This window comes from Phyllostomus hastatus, unplaced genomic scaffold (genome assembly GCF_019186645.2).
Source record: "Phyllostomus hastatus isolate PE091 unplaced genomic scaffold, TTU_PhHast_1.1 phas_contig_118, whole genome shotgun sequence".
In the NCBI taxonomy this organism is placed as follows: Eukaryota; Metazoa; Chordata; class Mammalia; order Chiroptera; family Phyllostomidae; genus Phyllostomus; species Phyllostomus hastatus.
The window spans coordinates 1,456,118-1,476,694 of NW_025333543.1; the positions used below are offsets into that span (position 1 = coordinate 1,456,118).

The following is a 20,577-nucleotide window of genomic DNA, read 5'->3' on the forward strand; positions in this document are numbered from 1 at the left end:
TTATGAAGACTGCCTAAAATTTTGCAAGTGGCCATTGAGTTTCAGGTATGCTTTTTAACAGGTTAGGTGTTGTGTGTTTACATAAAGCTTGCTTTTCACAAGCAAATGAGAAAGCTACCTGCTTTGTTTATTCAAATCTAGCATATCCAGAGTTTGCATCCAAAAGACAAGCCACAGAAAACAGCATAGGAAATATTTTATTTACAGAAAAGTTTCTGTTTTTTAAAGAGCAAGTTGAAATATAATAGAAAATTAGGCTTTATTCTTTTCAATAATTATTTCATTGTTTCAATTTTATAAACATTTTGTTTGTGTCTACATTCAGAAGTAGATTATTTTACCCTATGATTTATTTTTGTTCAGAGTCATGATTGGGTAAATTTGGATCCAGTTTTCTTAGATTATCTGTTTAAGTTGACATTGTGTTGTTGCCTTTTTTCCCATTGTAATTACTTTTTCATCATTTCTTTACTCTTCCCTATGTTCTACATCACCGTCTTTTTTTTTCCATGACATGATCCAGTGTTGTAGTCAATGGGTAAGTTTCATTTTTTAACCACATTCTCATTTAAATTATTATTTTTATAAATGTACATTTTTTATTTTTACTTTTTCAAATTAACATAATTCCATTTTCAGGTTTTTGGTTTCTGTGTGAGTAAAATGCTCATGGCTTCCCACAATATAGCAATAGCCCCAAAACACATGAAAGCATATGTAGATATTATTACACCTTAAGTAATGTCAAGAGGAATGTTTCTTCCTTGTTAGGCTGCAGAATCTACAAACTTAGATTTTTTAAAACATAAAACTATGCAAAACCAAATGAATTCACTCTCATTTAAAATAAGTTCTAAGTAAATTCAGAAGCAGAATGATTATTAACATTTTCAAAATTTATTTGTCTTATATATGCTTTAATACTAGAAAAATTTAACAGTGTTGAGCTTTAAAGGACATACAGCATTATCAGAGCAATCTCTAAATTCAAGGACCATAAAGCCACTCCCAAGGTCACTTCAGGCAGAAGGACCAGTTGTGGATTTCAGTGAGGTACCTGAAGCAGACTCTCCTCCCACTCACAGCCTGGAGGTGACTGTCAGCCAGGGAAGAAAGAGGCAGGTGGGTGTCGGGAGCCTTTCCCCTCCCCAACGCAAGGTTTCCTCCAGGTGCCACACACAACCTCAGCGGAACATGGTTTGAAAACCTTTATGCATACAGAATTGAATAGATCATATATACATTTATGAGTCAAAATGTTTTTGCACTGTATGGATAAATTGAATTTTACAAGTCTTACAGTTGACACCTGGGATTCAGACTCAGTCAACTCTTTACTAGGCTAACAATTCTCATCTAAGCTAAAGGGTTTAGGTAACTGTGAAAAAGGATGAGGAGGGCCACCACTTGTGAATTTCCTACTTATTTAACCCAGATATATACATCAGGTATTTCACCATAATTTATGTGTGTATATACACATTTCCTTCTTTGGGCAATTCAGCGGGGGAAAGATGTATTTCTAATACCATAGCATATGATCATATATATTAAGTGACTGATATATTAGATTTGTTGAGTGTTCAGTAATTATTCTCTGATCATTTACAACATGATTTACTATCTCTAATTATCTGGAAAAAAGGCAGCTGGTTTGGATAGCAATGGCTCGTCTTCACCTCTTCATGTTTTTCAGTACTCAGATGTAAGCCTTTGATTGTCTGCTTGAGGATATTGTCTCAAGTTTCTTTATAATAAGCCCATCCATTTCTCATCAGGTTTATAGAATCATCTTGCCTCTTCCCACTAATACTGGAGTTATCCATTTGTTCTTTGTTTAGCACACACTGTAGTACCTAACACACAATAGACACTTAGTAAATGTTTGTGGAATAAACACACTGATTTGTTGTCACTGCTTTAAAAATCCTCCCTGTCAGAAGCAACTTTGGTATTTAAAAAGAAACAGGCAATACACAAATGACAAAACGTCAGTGCATTGTCAAATGATTCTTTACATTAATAGGTGGATGGTTTTTGAAGAGTAATCTGCTACTGTTCATTATGTCTGCACCTGTACCTTCTCACCAGAGACAATTAATTCCCCACAACTTTCACACAATTAATATAGTTCAAAACATGCAGGTGTAAAAGCTATTAGCAACCCTGAAAAGTGGTAAACAAGAATTTCAATGCAAAAGAAGGATTTTATACTTTGCTTTTAATCCCCAGTAAATATACCCACATAATTACACAGGCTTTCTTGCTCTGTATGTGCTTGAGATAAGTTACGGAACTGTTGCAAATTAGTAAATACATCGCATGCATAGATGAGCTAGTGGGCCCCATAGTAGATGTTTGTAAGCAGCAAATAAAGTTGTTGAAAATACTAACTCATTACACAATTTGGAACCTTCTAAAACACAGGGTCCAGCAGAAGTAAGGCCTGCTTGAGTGTGGGTGTAATAATTTATAGTTTTAATTTGAACTTTTCACCTAAAATGTCATAAGGTATGCTTGAGTATAATCTTGTTATGCTACAGAATTACATGCTGATTTTGTAATAAAAGAGGGGTGTTATTTGTGCTGGACCTTGTATATAAGAGTATGCTAAATCAATAAATGTAGCAGAGATGTCTTCTAAATTATAAGGGAATTACCTCTGCACATCTCCAATATATTGTTATATTGTCATTGTCAAGGGATCAAACCTTCCTGACTCTTACCTACAAGGCAACCTCTTCTGTGCTCCTGAGTTATTACTCTGTTTTCTTACATGGTGCAGGATGATGCAAACCTGCTCAGCCACAGCCCAGAACTGTGGTGTGTAATGGAGTGATTAGTGAGTGAATGATCAGCTCATGTGACAGGTGTGTGTAATGAGTCAGCAATGTCAGGCCAGTCCCTCAGGGACAGGTGTTGCGATCACAGAACCACCAGTGTTTAGAAATCCTTATTATCTCTCCCTGCAGAAACACAGGGGACTGCAGGGGCCTTACACAGTCACCTGCCCTCACAGCCATGGCACCCATGGCCCATCCGCTGAGGATGAAAGTGCAGTAATGACGCCACTGGCAGGGGTGTGGGTATCAGGGGATTTACTTGTAGTGGATTTGTTCTCAATTATAGTAAAATACTCCCATTTCCAGAACTAGCAATCCAGTATGTTTAAAATTCATCCCAAGAGAAGAACCAAAATCTTTTAAGACTGCTGAATTACACTGGCATTTGATTGGTCTTCATTTCTTGTGTGTTTACCTAAGAACAGTCCTGTAAAATTAAGATATTTACCAGAGGGTCAAGTGATGGGCAGCCAGGGTTTCAGACCTGTGCCTGATCTCTGAATTCCCTGGGCTCCATGAAGAATTCCTCAAGGGTCGTTTTTAACCTAATTCAGAGTTGCCTACTGGGAAATCAAGGCACCAAGTTTACTTTGGAGGGCAGGTGTGGAGAAAATAGTCTAAGAATGGTCTGGAACCCACCAAAGCTCTGGTATGTAGGATTATGGATTGAACTTGAAGCAGTGTAAGAATTTTATAGCTTTTCTATTGTTACACATAAACACTTTGCAGAATTTTGTCAAAAATTTGGTTTATCAACCTAAATGAAAGATTCATCCATTTTAGCTTAGGTAACATAAATGTCTCTGCAGATAAATTCTGTTCCTTCCTCTTTACATTCTCTTCCAGTGTGTTCGTGTTTGTCTGGATCCCCCAATAAATACCTTTTTCGAGCTAATTTTCTGTTATCTACATGTGGCACATGTGGGTTACTCTCTTCACCATATATATATATATAATATGAAAATTGAGGCCACCTCCTCATTCCCACTCACAACACTCCTAGACTACCTGTACCAACTGTGCAGCGAAAGCAGATTCTGGAAGTTTCCAATAACATTCACATTGAATGCTAGTGTCAGTCAGAGCTAATCAGATAAATTTACAATAGCAAAATATATTCTGCAAACCTAACAAAACCTTATCCTATTTGGGTTTGACCTTTAGGTAGCAAATTTAAAATGCACACTTTTCTTCCTTTCCTCCTAACTTTCTATCCCTCTCCCCCTTTCCCCTTCTCCCTTTCTGATGTTGGCCAGATCAGGTATCAAAACAGCAGTCTAAAAGTATGTATTATAGGGGAATTTTATGGCTTCCAGGGTCTGTGGCTTTCTCTGCCTTTCAGTAAAGAGGGACTTCTTTTGTGGCTCATCTCTTGATTTTAAGAATTACCAAAATTGGTCCAACCTTAAGTTTAACATGTAGAAGCTCTACTACTTTATATCCAGTGGCCTTCTAATGACATTTGATTACTTTTGAGGTAAAAAATGAAGTTTATAGCAAATATAGAGATAAACAATGAGGATAAGGCATATTTGAGAATACCCAACTGTTTGGAGGCCTGGGTGCCTCCACCCCTGACTCTTCTATAGCACTTTCCACATGAGAGAGACACGAGAAGCTGGAGCCCATCTGCTGTCTTCCTTTCTGTTCTGTCCCCGTAGAATAGAGAGCCTCAGTCTGGCATTTCCTTTCTCCCTGCTGCACAGACACAAGTTTGGAGGGAGAAGAAGAGAATGTCAAGAGAGAGTGGCAGAGAGGGAGAGCAAGGACAGAGCTTATTTGCATGAACTCCACCTCCCAGTCAACTGAGGGGCTTCAACTGGAGGGGCTGAGGGGCAGCTTTTTTGTGTGCCTGTGTCTGTGGGGGGGCTTCTGGCCTTTTCAACGACCAACCAGCTTTTTCAGGCTCTTTCTCCTCTACCTTTTCTTTTTCTTTATTTTCTCCCCTTTTGCTTTTCTTCAAGCTTTCTAAAAGCAAAAGTGTCATTTGTTCCATTTGTTCTCTGCAGAGCACAAGTTAGGGAATCAGTAAGGCTTTAAGTGACACAGACACTTAGTCCTTCACTTTCCTGGATAAAACACATGCACAGGAAGCTGCACACTTATACATGTCTGTTCATTTCACACCACTTCTCAACACACACACACACACACACACACACACACACACACACACACACGGGCAGAGGAAGAAAATAACCCACATGCGCCAAAATTATCCTTCCTTTCTTCATTATTTATGGAGGTATATGATCATTGGTGATTGTCAGAGCTCATGGGAAGTAATCATTTTTGTGTATTGCAAAGCAGACCCCAGTTGATGTTTTGTTCTGTATGGAAACTTTGAGACATGTTTTCAGAAGAAAAAATAGCTTTCAAAAAGTTACATCTTAGCAAAGCATTCAATCAGCAGCTGTTAAGTTGGTCTAATGTTTATACTGACCTGAGTACTTTTACTCCATGCATTATGTTAGCTGTTCCAAGAAGCCTTGAACCATCAAGATAGGGTTAGTCTTTACAAGTCACATTTTCTGTGAAGTGGCTATTGGGGACAATTGGCTGTCAGATAAATGCTTCTAAAAGAAGAATTACTGTTTAAATGAATGTGCCTTCACATGGCGCCACAGAAGCCACAGCTCCTGCTAATTTAAGAATGGAACTCTCTAGTATTTGCTAAAGAAAACAAACAAAAAAAAGAGTCTTTCAGGTTTATTTTAAATACATCTCTTTTTTTTGCATTTACTTAAAGGCGCCTTTATCATGAGGAAGCAATAATAAAGTGATGGGAGTGAGTGCTGTTTCTTTATACCTTTTATGGACTATTAATTTGTTACCATCTATTCACCTTTGTTGATGAAATTTTAATTTTGCCCTTGTTTGAGCATATTGTAAGAATTGTATAAACTGCTGCTCCCTGCACTGACAAAAAAGTCCTTTTAGAGTGAACAATTGGGAGCTCATTTTATTTCTGGAGCACATTTAAAATAACTTATTGAATGAGAGTTGTCAGACATGAAATCCTGTATTAATTAAATCTTTTTCTAGTCTTTTTGCTTCTCCAGCTAAACCAACCCTTTAGAAAAATACATGGCCACCTTAATTATAGAGGAGAAGACAAAAAGTATCCTTCACATTCCTCCGCCTGAATAAGAATAAAAACTCAATTCATCTATATAATAACCCCATTAGCTGCTTAACTCAACAGTGCACATGGGAAAATTTTCAAACAACAATGTGAAAAGTGTTGATTGGGTAGATCATTTTCAAGGTTTTGTTCTTCTAATGTTCAAAATGATCATTTTAAGTTAGTCTGATATGTCATAACTAGTAGCTTTAAAGCATTTATGACTTATGATAAAAGTTCTGTGTCCATATTAACTAATGCATGTTTGTTTTTTAATATCTAGCAACAGTACCATTCAAAAATAGATGATTTGATTGACAACACTGTAAAAGAAATTATTTCACTGCTAGTTTCAAAGGTAATGTATTATTTGTTCACCTTTTTAAATCAAATTTAAAAATTGTTTTCAACTGAGAATCTTTAGAAATATCTTTATGTTTCTAAATACCTAACTGAGAAATAGTAGTTTAAAAAATAGGGGTAATAAAAGTTCAAATTATAAGAAAAATTATAAGCAAAATATGAACTCTCTATGTCAACAACTTTTTTGATATTTTGTTATAATTAATTTTGGTTTTACATGCCATTATTATTCTTTTAAAAAACTCTATCTTCCAGTAACACTGTATTTCACATTCATGTTAAACTGTGTTCTGTCTGGGGCTGATTCGAGTAGTTATCATTCCTTGAATGTAGCCTATTTGTTGTGGTATGCCTTGGGTTTCCACCTTTAGTTTCCTTTTTAACTCATTCCACAAATCTTTACAACTTTCACACTTTAGGCTTTAACTATATGCTGAGGATTTCCAGTTTTGTCTTTGAGAGGAAGTGTGGAATTATGGCTAAAAGCCCAGAGCAAGGGAAGTCGCTGAAGGATTAGAGAGGCAGGGAGTAGGGTAGGGAATCAATCCTATTTGCATTGTAAGAAGACTTATTTGATTGCCTGCAGCAAACAGACTAGAGAAGGGGCAGTGGCTGTTCATTGGTCTCTGGTAGACTAATCCAAAGACATTTAAGATACACAGTGGACAGAGATGGTATAGACTGAATGTTGGTGCTCCCCTCCCTCAATTCATGTGTTGAAACCTAATAGTCTCTAACGTAATGGATGAGGAGGTGGAACTTTCCAGAGGTGACTAGGTCACGAGTTGGAGCTCCCATGCATGGATTAGTGTCTTAATAAATGACACCCCTCGGAGAGCTCCCTAACCCTTTCTGTCATGTGAAAACACAGCCAAAGACAACACCAGCGAACCAGGAAGTGGGTCCTCAGCAGACACAAAATCTGCCAGCCTCTTGACTGTGGACTTCCCAGCCTCCAGACTGTGAGAAATAAATGTTTGTTGTTTATAAGCCACCCAGTCTATCGTATTCTGTTATAACAGCCTGAAAGGACTAGGACAAGGGATCGGTGGTGAAGAAAGAAAAGAAAACATTAAAAATTACTCCACAATTTATGGCTTGAAACACAGGATGGATGTCGATGACATTACCTCATTCAGGGCACCCTGGGAGAGGAGCATATTTTGAGGGAAAGACCATGACATCGGTGTTGGACATGGTGAGATGAGCTGCCTCTGAGACCTCTGGAGGAGAAGATGCCACGTAGACATTCAGATACTTGGGTCTGGAGTTCGGAGGAGGTGTATGGGACCAAAATATCAGTGTGATTCTAAGGGTTCCAGCATTGGAAATGGGTCTGTATCAGTGGCTGCTAATCTCAGGCATATGTGCTGTTGTTGTAGAACAGTTCCTGCAGTTCTCATCCACTTCCCGTAACTGGAACCCCTAAGGAGGAAGTAAAGAAATTAAATTAAAAAAGTGAAAAACCCTTAAAGAAAGGGGGGAAAAAACAAACCCCAAAACAAAGATACCTCTAGCCAGAAAAAGACTTAGATAATTTTTACTAAGAAAAAAAAAATGATGGTAGCAACATTTACTTTTACCAAAGAAACAAAAAATGACATTTTTTAAAGATTTCATTTTTATTTATTTATTTTTAGAGAGGGAAGGGAGGGAGAAAGAGAGAGAGAGAAATATCAATGTGCAGTTGCTGGGAGCCGTGGCCTGCAACCCAGGTATGTGGCCTGGCTGGGAATCAAACCTGTGACACTTTGGCTCGCAGCCCGTGCTCAATCCACTGAGCTACACCAGCCAGGAAATGACATTTTTTTTGCCCCTTCTATTAAAATTAATTAAATTGGACAATATGCAGGATAGTCAAGGAGCTGGACTCTTCCTATTTCTTCATGTTAACAGCTGAGTCTCCTTAAATAACTCAGTTTCCTCACCAAAAAATTAGGAGGATATGAAAAAAAGTGTATCTACAGCTGATTCTCAGCCTACAGCAAATGTGTACATTTCTGTGCGAAGGCCTCTGAGAACTCCGCCCTTCCTCCCCAGACTCTGCGGTCCTGTAGCACACGATGCGAGAGCTGGAACCCTGAGATCATCTCACGTGGATATTTGTATAATGGTTATAAGATGGACTGTTACATACTTTTATGTTTATAAGATACATTTAATGTTTTCAATTTTATCTTACATAGCATCCTAAAATATAACAGTGATCAAAACAAAGCTGTTTCAATTGAAGAGAGAAAGGCCCAAAGTCCTAACCATGTGGCCTCCTCTCTCAAAGCAGAGGCCTGATCCCGAGTCCACCCCAGGGTGCAGTCCCCTTGTTCACAGATGAAGAAACAGGGTCAAAAGTCATACAGTAGATAGCCACCAAGCTAGGAGTTGACCCTCAAGGGCTCTAAGCCTATAATCTTCCCATAGTACCACACAGAACTCAGCAAGAGGCCTGAGAAGACCTGTTCTGACTGAAGAGAGGAAAAGACAAGAGCTTCATTCCCAGTTTCCTCATGCCCTCTTTACATCTGGGTTGTGCTGACCAGCCTGTGTGTTCCTCCTGTAATATTTGTTGCAAACAGGCATACATGCTGTGGGACCAGCTCGGGCAGGTAGACAGGCGGGGCAGTGGTCAGTCAGGTAGATGAGAGTGGAGGTCACTGTGTGTAATATGATGAGAACAGAATCCATTGTGGTAACATGGGGATGCCACACAGACACTGGGAGGGAGTGATCGAACGAGCAAAAAATGAGAAAATGACTATTCCCATGATGCACTCTGGCGATAGGGGCTCAATGAATTCTGGGTATGAATGAAAAGATCACAGCAATACATTCAACTTCCTAACTCCTCAGTTATTGCAAAAAGGGATTTTAGAAAGAATATGCACTTTATCACTAAGTATGTATCGATATAGATATATAATTATATAGGTATAACTATACATACACAGAGATATTCTTTCTGATAATCCAGAATATTTCCCCCTGAATTTCTTTAAAGAAGGATATGGACAGAGGACAAGTTCAGCCTGTCTAGGTGATGTAATCAACAATCTTTCCAGCTCAACCTAATGAGATTAATTTGATTAAATTTACTTTTTAGATCAAGTCCATGTACTCAGAAGACACCTATTCAACTCGAAGTATGTGCTTAAAAAGAATGACACATTATTAGGAGCCATTAGGAAAGAGGAAATACAAAATAAGTCACTGTTTGTGGGGCAAGGGGGAAAGGAACAATGAGAGAAGTGTGGAGAATCCACCAACATCTGGGCCCAGTGTGTATTTTGGAAGTTGTTTTAGGTACTTTCTAGAACAAGGTAGGTCATGAATAAAGCTGTGCTGTCAGATACTATCCATTCTTAATACAGATATGTGTAATCTGGAAAGATCTTTTATGAGTTATTGGAACAAGGGTTCAAAGTGGAAGTGGATTCACAGTTGGAGAAAAGACAGTGAGGAAAAGACACTATTGTTTCCACTCAGGGAAGGAAACCTGTTTTCTCCCAGCCCATGGTATTCTGATTTCATGTGGAATTTTAACAATAGTAGTTGGCTGATCTTACCAAACAAATATAAAACATCTTCTAATAGATATCTCCAGCCCCACTAAAAGCAAAATACCCCACAAAAAACACCCCCCTCAACAATCCATCATATTTATGGATGACTCTCTTTCCTGTGGAAGATTTTATAACGCGCAGTATCGATGACACAGGTGTCCCTTGTTTGCTGTTCTGAACCCACTCAGCTACAGCAGGGATCCTCCCCATCATTTCTCAAGCTTTGTTTCTGCTTTCCATAAATGTAGGAAAATGAATCTTATACACTCTTAAAATTCAACAGAAAATTTAAACCAGCGAGCCTTGTTGCAAACTTCCTGTTTTATTCTACCAGTCATTTCAAAGCACTTTCACCTTTAATTTCTTTGAGAGTATGCATGGTGAAGCAAAGTTGGTAATTACCCAGACAGTTTAGGTGTTAAATATTATTCAAACAAACCCAGTAAATGGCATCCACAATAAAGGGCAGGGAAACAAAGAGATTATAGTGTTTCATTCTAACCAGACACCCTCAGGAGAACAGAGTGCACGAGGCAGGCCCCTAAGTACTTACATACTCCCTGAGCTGTGCGGAGTTCACAGGAAGCAGTTAAAGACACAGCAACTAAACTCAGCACTGAACTGGATTTCTTTGGAATCTTGCTGTTTTGTGCAATTAAAATCTGGATGGAAAATATATTATTATTAGTCACTCTTGATGATGTTAGTGGAGTTTAGTTGTTATTATTTTTAATCCTCACCCAAGGACATACTTATTGACCTTCAAGTGAGGAGAAGGGAGAGAGAGAGAGAGAAAGAGAGAGAGAGAGAGAGAGGGAGAGGGAGAGGGAGAGGGAGAGGGAGAGGGAGAGAAAAATAGATGTGAAAGAAAAACATTGATCCGTCACCTCTCACACTTGGCAGTCCCGACTAGGGACTGAATTTTCAACCTAGGCATGTGCCCTGCCCAGGAATCAAACAAGCAGCCTAGGTATGTGCTCTGGCCAGGAATCAAACCCAGGACCTTTCAGTTTATGGGTTGAGGCTCCAACGGAGCCACACTGGCCAGGACTAGAGTTTAGTTTTTAAGGTAGCTCTTCTGCCACATGTACCTCAACGAAAATCTTAAGGAGCAGTCTTCCTGTAGGAACTCCATGATCCCAGGGTTGCAGCTGTTCACGGCCATGTGAGCCCTTAGAGTCCCAGCTGTATCATGCTTCCCCAGGGGCTAGTTGGGGAAGGGAGGAACCCAAGAACAGGCTCTCCACTAATGTTCACATGGAAGCAAAGAATGCCGTGACATGCATGGATACAACCCAAGGCTGCTTCCTACTCTGAAGAGAAGATGAGCCAGACAGGCTGCCGGGGTGCCACAGTGGCAAACTTCTGCCCTAAATCCACGTGCCAGTGGGCTTCCCCAAGTGTCATTTACCCACTCTGTGTCTGCTACCTTGTGGCTCAGCTCCTGTGTCATCTTATAAATGAAGCTTGGCTGGTATCCTCCAGTAGAAGTCATTGTTTACTTCCTCCAGTTTCAATTACATTGTTTGTCCATCTGCACTGGCCCTTAACACTTTCTGCCTTGTGTCTTGAACCACTGTATAGACATCTGTTTCTCCTACTAGTTTGTATGTTCCTGGAGGGAAGGGGTCTGAAACTCATATTTTTTTCCATGTTAGGTGTTCAATAAAAATAATTAAAACAAAGTGACATTTATTGAGCACTTATTATATGCTAGGCACATTACTTTTATCACCTCATTTGATGCTTACAACTCTGTAGTAAGATGGTAAAGAACATGGACTTTGGAGCCAGATCACGTGGGTTCAAAGCCTTGCTCCTCTACCATCAGTCAAATGCCCTTGAAACAGATGGGCATTTCAGTGTGGGTCCTCTGACTTACAGCCTCAACTCTTATTCTACCCTCATAGATATCATTTAATTGAATTGGACCTAGTTGCTGACAGCCAAACTCATTATTACTCCTTATTGCTAAACAGTTCTAAAGCTGCCCCCATTAATTTGTGACTTAAACATAGTTAGGTTTTTTAACTTATATAATGGATAGTGATTTAGCTAATCATATCAATAGTATTAATTTTTTAAATTTCTTTAGTAGTTTGCCATTTGCACTGTCCTTTCACATAAATCATCTCCACTGATCTTCCCACGATTCTTGTAACAGGCAGGAGAGCTGTTATTTTTCCCTTTTACTGATAAATACCCTAAAGTTAAATGTCTACACTGTTGTCTCATAGCCAGAGAGTGGCAGAGCTTTGAGTTGCTTTCAGATTATCTAAATCTATCCACAGGGTTCTTGCCTCTTCCTCGCCTTGTCCCTCAGCATCACTTACATGTGTAAACATATACTCACTTGAAAGCACCAAGAACCAGGTGCTATGCCAGAGCCTTCAATGGTCCGGGTTGTCTGGTAACCATAGCAATTGTCGTACTCCTCGTGGCAATTGAGATCACCCAGCACACACTGGCTCTTAAGACTTGAGTTACAGGAGATGAGGCGTTTTCCACAGAGGGCCATTAAGTTTGGAATTCCCTTCCCCTGGTCTGACATAGCCCTTGAGGCTTGGTCTTCTGGGTCTTTGCAAAGCACATCAAGTTGAGTTAGCCAGCTGTGATTGGTAAGAAATTCTAATGGGCTGTTAGAAGATACTAAATTGACTTTTAGTTGTGAGCAATTTGTAAGTTTATGCTTTTTGCTGTTTGTATCTCTTAGGATAACCAGTCACACGTAATTCTCATTCTTTAAAAATAAAAATTTAGTCTGCAGTCTGCCTGATTTTGTTTCTGTGTTCTTACATCATGTCGCAAATGATGTGATGGAGAAACCTATAGGGAAGTTTTTGTTTCTTTTGCATAAACCATTTCACAGTAATTGACCAGCCACAGAGAACAGATGATCTGCTGTGCACTCTCAGTGAGCTCGCCAGTCACCAGAGACCAATAAGCTGTGTCCCTAGAACTATTACCACTTTGTTGAAGAAGCTGCTATGTGAACAAGAACCAGCCTTTGTTAATTTCCCTTTTCATATTTAAAAAACCTTGTCAGTATTTTCCCTTTGGGAGTGTATAATTTGTCAATAGTGCGTATTATTTTAGGTCTAAAGACAAAGGATGTAGGGCAGCGGTCCTTATTAATATCTCTTATCTATCTTCATGCCAGATCTTAACATTTCTACGCAATGAAGTAAAATTCTCCACACTTCAATTGTTACAGTGTATGTGTCATAACTTTTATCCCATGGAAATATAAAATTTTAGAAATGTAGAGCCCTTTTGAAACTAATTTTAATTCCTTGTGCCCCACCCCCAGCACACACGCGCGCATGCACACACACGGTGTAACTGGTGGAGAAACCGATTGGCGTGGTGGTTGCCCTGAGCTCACGCAGTACCGTCAGTGACAGGACCAGGGCATCCATTCTCAGCCTAGGGCTCTTTCTGTTGTACCCTGCAGTGCATGTGCCTGTGTTAGCTCCCGACTTTGTAAGCTTTTGAAAGCAGAGAATGATCCTTATGTATCCCACTGGAATTGCTTAGTAAATGCTTATTAACGAATGTCAGTCTTTATTTTAGTGTTACAAGAGTCCAGATGTTCACATGACATTACCTGTTCTTTTTAAAGTATTCAATACCTTCTGTAGATAGAAAAGGTTAGGGAATGGCCAAGTGATACATGATAGAAGGAGTCTGATTAAGTTTGACCATCATTACTTCTAATTTCTGTTTTTTATTAAGGAATAATTGACTTAAAATATTAATGTTAGTTTTAAGGGTATAACATAATTATTTGATATTTGTATATATTGTGAAATGATGACAATAAGTCTAGTTAACATTTATCCTCAAACATGTTTATAAATTTTTATTGTGATGCAAACTTCAAACATCTGTATTGAACTTGAAAATTGCTTTAAAGGGATAGTCTCAGACTTGACTGGGGGCGGTAAACACGCACAATACAGCGTACAAGTGATGTGCTGGAGAAGTATGCACCTGAAAGCTCTGTAATTTTGTTAACCAGCATCACCTCAACAAATTCAATTAAAAACAATAAAATAATGGAAAGAAGAAAACAGCTGGGTGATAAACATTTAAGAAAATATGTTGGTTTTGTCCATTGAAATTATACATATATTGATATTTTATGCTAGCTATCTGCTCTGCACAATACTCTCAAAAACAGTAAGTTGTTTATTGTTAAAGCAAAAAAAGGTGTAGGCTCAGGAATTTAAAGTCTTTTGCTAATGGTTTAAGTTATTTCACATATAGTGACCAGAATCCTATTACATATTATTCTCCTATATTTTAAAATGTCTGTGTCACATCCAGAAATTGGAAAGGACCTTAGAGTTTGTCTTCAGAATGAAAGGGTGAACGTCACGAGCCAGCCCCTCAGCTGTCAGTCTGTGCACTGTGGGCTCTGTGCCCTGGCACAGGTTGGCTCGAAACCATTTCCCTCTTGCTTGTTTGTGTGCACAGTCACTTTCTAATACTCACCATGAACCACTTACAGTTTGTTGCAGTGTTGGAAGGGGTGTTGTCTAAGCTGTCAAGATATGACGAAGGCACTTTCTTTTCATCCATTCTGTCATTCACTGTAAGTATTCAAATGAGTTTTCTCCGGTTGCCTTTTGACTGTTGTCACAGTACTTATTGACAGTTAAAAAATAATTCTTATAATTATCTCTTTTCCACTTAAGGTGAAAGCAGCTGCAAAATATGTTGATGTTCCAGTAAGTATTTTTGTTTGCTTTTTTAAAACTATATATATTTTTTTAATGATTATGGTTCACTACAGGCTTATTTCAAATCTTCAAACCAGTGCCATTCCCCCAAAAAACAGTTTGTTTTTCTTAAGGGCTAACCGTCATAACAAGGCTGGACAGGGTTTTTCAGTGTACTTTCCTGTACAATTAGTCCTGTACAGTTTGGGAGCCCTCACGGAGGTCAGTTTGTCATGAGAACATGTCAGCCCAGGTGCAGAGGGTATTTAGAGCCCACTGGGATGAGGCAGAAAAATACCTCAGGCTATTCACAGAAAAAACGCACACTCTTCCATTCCTGTATCTAAACACCATAACGGGTTTCTTATAGAGGTGAAAGTACCAATGAAGATGAACCAGTTAAATCAAAGAACAAATTTTCTAAATACAAAAGTATTATAAATTAGTGTTCACTTTGTTTAGCATTTAGTTTTTCAAAGAATTGTTGGGAAATAATTATAACCTATAGATTTGTTAAAAGATTAAAATACCATGAGAGGACATTATGGAACTTTTGTAGCTACAATGAAAGAATTCACATGATGGATGGAGTCAAAACGTTAGTGAAGCATTTTTAAGTTGATAATCATAATACAATCAGTTTCTGCCTTAAGTCTTATTATCACATGTATGATCAAGGTCTAAACTGCTATGTGTAATCATGTATCTTGGTACATGTATCTGTTTTCGAAGAATTAGAACACAAATGAAAACAACTTAAAATTTAAATTAGAGGGAATGTAAGTAATCTCATCTCTAGTGAAGACCCGTGAGCGCATCACTCCTCTGCATCGTCACCACAAATGGCGGTGGGGTGAGCACGGGCTGGCTTCCTGTGTCAGTGGCAGGTGACTGTTATTTTTTAAAACACGTAACTGTATTTCATAGGGTGACAACTATGTAGTCCCCAGATTTATTGCTGCTGGAGTTATTATAAATGAACGGGCCATCCATTTTCTTGCCTTTGCATGGAGTTTCTTTGAAACATGGCTTTTTTATTTTATGAAGGATTCCCAAGGAAGTCTCAGTGTACCCCTTCTCTTGTACCAAGAATCAGAAAGTTACTACCGGGCAAATAAGCAGAAATAGTCACATGTAGGTTCCTGCACAGCAGCAGCACAAAAGAAAAAAGGGGGAAAATTAAGGAGAACAGTTGGTATTTATTATCTTTTAAAAAGATAAGTAATCACAACACATGAACTTCATTAGAATTCCTAAAGTACTTTATAATACAGTTTTGGTTTTATTTTGAATTACAAATGGGATGGCACACCATAATTAGTCCTGTTCTTAGGGCTTTTGAAGTTCTTAGCTTGGCACTGTACTAAATCTGTTAGACCCCACAGAACTTCAGAGTTGAAAGGTACAGAAAGTGGTTCATTCCCTCCCCTGCTCAATGCAGAGCCCTCCTCACCTAATAGCCCTCGCAAACATTTTTAGTGATTGCAGGTTCATCATAGGGCAGCCTCCTCTTATATATAATGAGTTGAAGTTCTGTAGCTCTATGACTTCAGCTTTGGTTCTAATCCCTCTCCTGAATGATAATTATTTGATGATAATTATCATGCCTCTTCTGCCTAAGAGATATGGTAGCTATTCAAAGGGATATGTTGCCCAAGGAATTCTTATTTTATACATTAAACATCTTGAACTTCTTCACTGAACTATTTGTCAAGCACGTACTAATGGCTCGGCCCTATGTGTAAGGGATGAAAATACGCATTTCCTGCTCATACCCTTTATCATGGCATTCACTCTCTAGATGAATTCCAGCATGCCAATGTCACTATTAAATCAAATTGGCCACCACCACCCCCCGCCCACAGCAGTGCTTACCAAACCATAGGTGTGGTCCAGCAATGGCATGTTACTAGGAAAGACATTTCTCCACCAAATCTGGGCATATTACACCTATATTGCTGATACCACTAAATATTAACTTCAAAAGCTATAAAGTACTGTTGACTCTTAACAACACTGACTGATTTTTATGCTAAAACTCCAGAAAATGAGCCTCTTTGGAGCAGTGTTTTAAGGAGAACCTTATAAGAAACAACACTGGCTCACCTTTCACAAAAATCAACACAAAATTGATCAAAAGCCTGCAATATGTAAGCTATAAAATTTCTAGAAAAAAACCTAAGAGAAATATATGTGACCTTAATTTGATGATGATTTTTGTAGATACAACACCAAAAATATCCATGAAAGAAAAAAGTCATAAGTTAGACTTAATAATTGACTGCTCTGCACCGTTAGGAGAATAAAAAGACCAGCTACAGACACATATTCAATAAAGGACTTGTATCTAAAATGTACTGTACTCAACAATAAGAAAGCAAGCAATCAATTAAAAATAGAGCAAAAGATCAGAATGAACACTACAACAAAGAAGTATGTGTAACGTAATCATATGAAAAGATACTCAATATCATTTGTCATTAGGGAAATACAAATTGAAACTGAGACACCCACCCTGGCCAGCCATCCCGTGTACTGAAAGGTCGTAGGTTCAATTCCTGTTCGGGGCATACACCCACATTGCAGGTTCTATCCTGAGTCGGGATGCATACAAGACGGCAACTAAATAGTTGATGTCTGTCTGTCTGTCTGTCTGTCTGTCTCTCTCCCCACCCCTCCCTCTCTCTCTAAAAGCAATGAAAAAAGTCCTCAGGTGAGCATTGAATAAATAAATAGATGAGATACCACTACTCACCTATTAGTATGGTTAAAATTTTTTAAAAAACTGACAATAGTAAAATGTTGACAAGGAGGATGCAGAATAACACAGACTCTCATTTATTGCTGATAGAAATGCAAAATGATATAGGCACTGTGGCAGATGGGTAGTTTCTTACACAGCTAAACAGCCTTACTGTGCAGTTTACCCCTTGCACTCTTACGTATTTATTCAACTGATTTTAAAGCATGTCCATACCAAAATGTGCACACAAATGTTCATAAAAGTTTCATTAATAATCACCAAAAATAGAAGTGACCAAAATGTTCTTCAGGACATGAATGGATAAATAAGAAATGGTACATTCATACAATTGGAATACTAACTCAGCAGAGAAGAGAAAAATTAGCTACCGTGCCACACAAAGACATAGATTAAAGACATGGATTAAAGACATTGCTAAGTGAAGGAAGCCAGAGAAGGCTGCATATTTATGATTCCATTTATATCACATTCTGATAAAGGTTAAATTATAAAGATTACAAACAGAGTAGTGGCTACCATAACTTCAAGGTCAGCGAGGGTGGACTAGGTGAAGCCCAGGGAACTCTTTGGAGCAGTGGAATTATTCCATGTGATACTGTAATGGAAGAGACATGACACTATAGATTTGTCAAAACTTACCTTTCCAGCACAAAGATTAACCTGATTATATGCAAAATTTAAAAAATCTGTTAGGGAGATTCTAAGATGGTTGCAGAGTAGGTGAAAGCTGCACTCACCTACTCCTAGCACCAAACCAGATTTACAACTCAATTTTAGAGCAATCGCCCTGAATAACCAAGTGAAAGCTAGCTTACCCAAACTATTATAACCTAGGATTTACAGAAGAAGCCACATAGAGACCAGTGAGAAGGATGGAGATGCAGAAAGGTTTGGACCCCACACCTGTGTGTGGCGGCAAAAGAGCCAGAGGGATATCTTGGCTGCAAAACTCCATCACACCAGGAGTGTGAAGTCAACGCCACACAGGGATCCCCAACCCAGAGCAACAGAGATGGGAAGAGGAGCTCTCATAGCATCTGGAGGTGAAAATCAGTGGGAATTCAGTCTGCCTGGGAGAGAAAAGTGTCTGCTGGAGACCCAGACAACACCTTCCCAGGGTCAAGCATCCCTGTTGTTACAGCACCAGCCTGGACAATGCACCGTCCAGCCCTCTAACTGTTGGCAACATCATCCTGCTGTTCTCAGGTCCTACACAGGGGTCTGCCAGCTACACCCAGCAAGGACCTTTGGGGAGTTCTTTTTCTGGAAATGCTCTTGGTGGAGACACAGATAACGATTGAACTATGTACATTTGGAAAGGGAACCATTCTTCCCCACCTTGAGTGCAGAACTGGCACCTCCATCCAACCGTCAAAACACTTGGCCTGCCCTTCTACTCCCAGTGGGTCCACCCTGCTGAATTCCATGCTGCAGGGACATCAGAGCATCTTGCAGAGCTGGGACTTTTGGAGCACATCTTTCCAGGGAGGCTTTTGTCCATGATTCAGATGTGGAGGATCTGGGTTGTGTGGCCACTCCTAGCTCCCCTGCAAGACCAGCCTATGGTATTACCTCAATGGGAGACATGTTTGACCTGCCTTTATAGCAACTGGGGGCCTCGCCCTGCTGAGCCAAGTCCCATGGGGGGTGAGGGAACAGGATCTGAGAGCTGCTTAGAGTTGGGACCTTCATCGCATGTCAGAGGCTTTTGCCCAGGAAAGGGAAATAGTGCCTCACCCCCTCCTACAGGCTTGCTGATACCACCTGCAGTGAGAGACTGTTTAGATCTGCCCTCCCAAGTCCCAGTGACCCCTACCCTGCTGAGCTCAGCTCCGTGGGAGGAAGGTAGTGCTGCTCAGAGCTGGCTCAGAGTATGTTTCCCTCAGACGCTGTTCTCTGGGACCAGGACTAAGTGCTTGGCGTCTTCCTGCAGGCTTGGTTAGCACCTTTAATAAGAGACCCTTTTGATCTGTTCTTTTGAGGCCCGGTGCCTCTGCCCTGTTGACCTTGCTCCTGCAGAGGAGATGGCTAATGGCCCCAACCTGAATCTGCAGTGCATTCCTCCTGGGGGAGCTAGAGTTGGAGACTCTGACAGAGGCTCAGTAGTATAGCACTGGAGTAGGGGCCACTTTCCTCTCATTGAGTGCCAGACTACATGGCCTCCAAGTAGGGACACCACTAGCCCTATTCTCCTGACTCTGATTGCCCCACCTACTGAGCTCATGACCTGTGGAAGGGTCTGTGGTTGGCCTAGGCTTACTCTACAGTCTTTCTTCAGAAGGCTCTGGAGGAAGACCAGACAACTCCAGAGAGAGGCAGAGTAGCTCACAGATGCAGATGGACCTCTGGGAGCTTCAGACCATTTATAGATCTGTCCCCAGCCCTAAGCTGGAAGAAGCTCAGCCTTGTACAGATTTTCCCCTCCCATACCCATCCAGGCCCAGTAAACACAGCCACAAATAATGAATAGTGTGGGAGCCCAACTGGTTACACACGATGTCTCAACCTGTATCTGAGTCCGGACCAAATGGACCCAGAACCAACACTACCAATGGTGGGCTTCAGACCACATCAGAGATTGACCCAATTAGCCACACAAGTGAAACACCAGAAAGGAAAGTCCAGCAGGCACCTAACCCTTCTGGGAACAACTCCATATCAGGGGACACCCCCTGCACAGCAACTCATACACAGTGGTTGAGGTTTATTCTCATAGTCAGCCAGCCTGAAGGGTTAACTCCACCCACAAAAGGGCCAACAGCATTCAAGAATCAACTACAACAGGAGGATGCACATAACCCACAAGAAACAGTCCTAGAGCACCAAGCTCAGATGATCTGGAAGATGTGCCACTGAGGCTAACAAACACCTACATCATGAAGCCATCAAACCAAGTTTGGGAATCATAGCAGACCTACTTAAGCAGAAACAAAATGGAAAGACAAAGAAATATATCCCAAGTGAAAGAGTAAGAAAAATCTTCAGAAAAAAAGAATTAAATGAAATGGAAGGAACCAAAATACCAGATGCAGAGTTTAAAACAATGGTTATAGCCCTGACCAGTGTTGCTCAGTTGGAGTGTCATCCTGTACACCAAAAGGTTGGGTGTTCAGTTCCTGGTCACCCAGGTATGGCACATACCTACATGCAGGTTCAGTCTTCTGTTGAGGTGCATCTGAGAGGCAACTAATCAGTGTTTCTC

The 20,577-nt window shown here is 39.9% G+C and overlaps 1 protein-coding gene across 18 annotated transcripts in view; it reads left to right on the top strand.

Annotated features, from left to right (window-relative positions):
* Positions 1–20,577, top strand: part of CADPS2 (calcium dependent secretion activator 2) — a 586,770-nt gene that overhangs the window by 526,139 nt on the left and 40,054 nt on the right. For 12 of the 18 annotated variants that reach the window (XM_045846989.1, XM_045847014.1, XM_045847026.1 and 9 more), the window contains 3 exons: positions 6,251–6,325; positions 14,401–14,484; positions 14,588–14,620. In XM_045846989.1, coding sequence (XP_045702945.1) covers positions 6,251–6,325; positions 14,401–14,484; positions 14,588–14,620 — 192 coding nt within the window. Of the gene's footprint in view, positions 1–523; positions 539–6,250; positions 6,326–14,400; positions 14,485–14,587; positions 14,621–20,577 lie in introns of all 18 variants that reach the window. The other 6 variants (XM_045846981.1, XM_045847028.1, XM_045846998.1 and 3 more) reach the window with 2 other exon arrangements.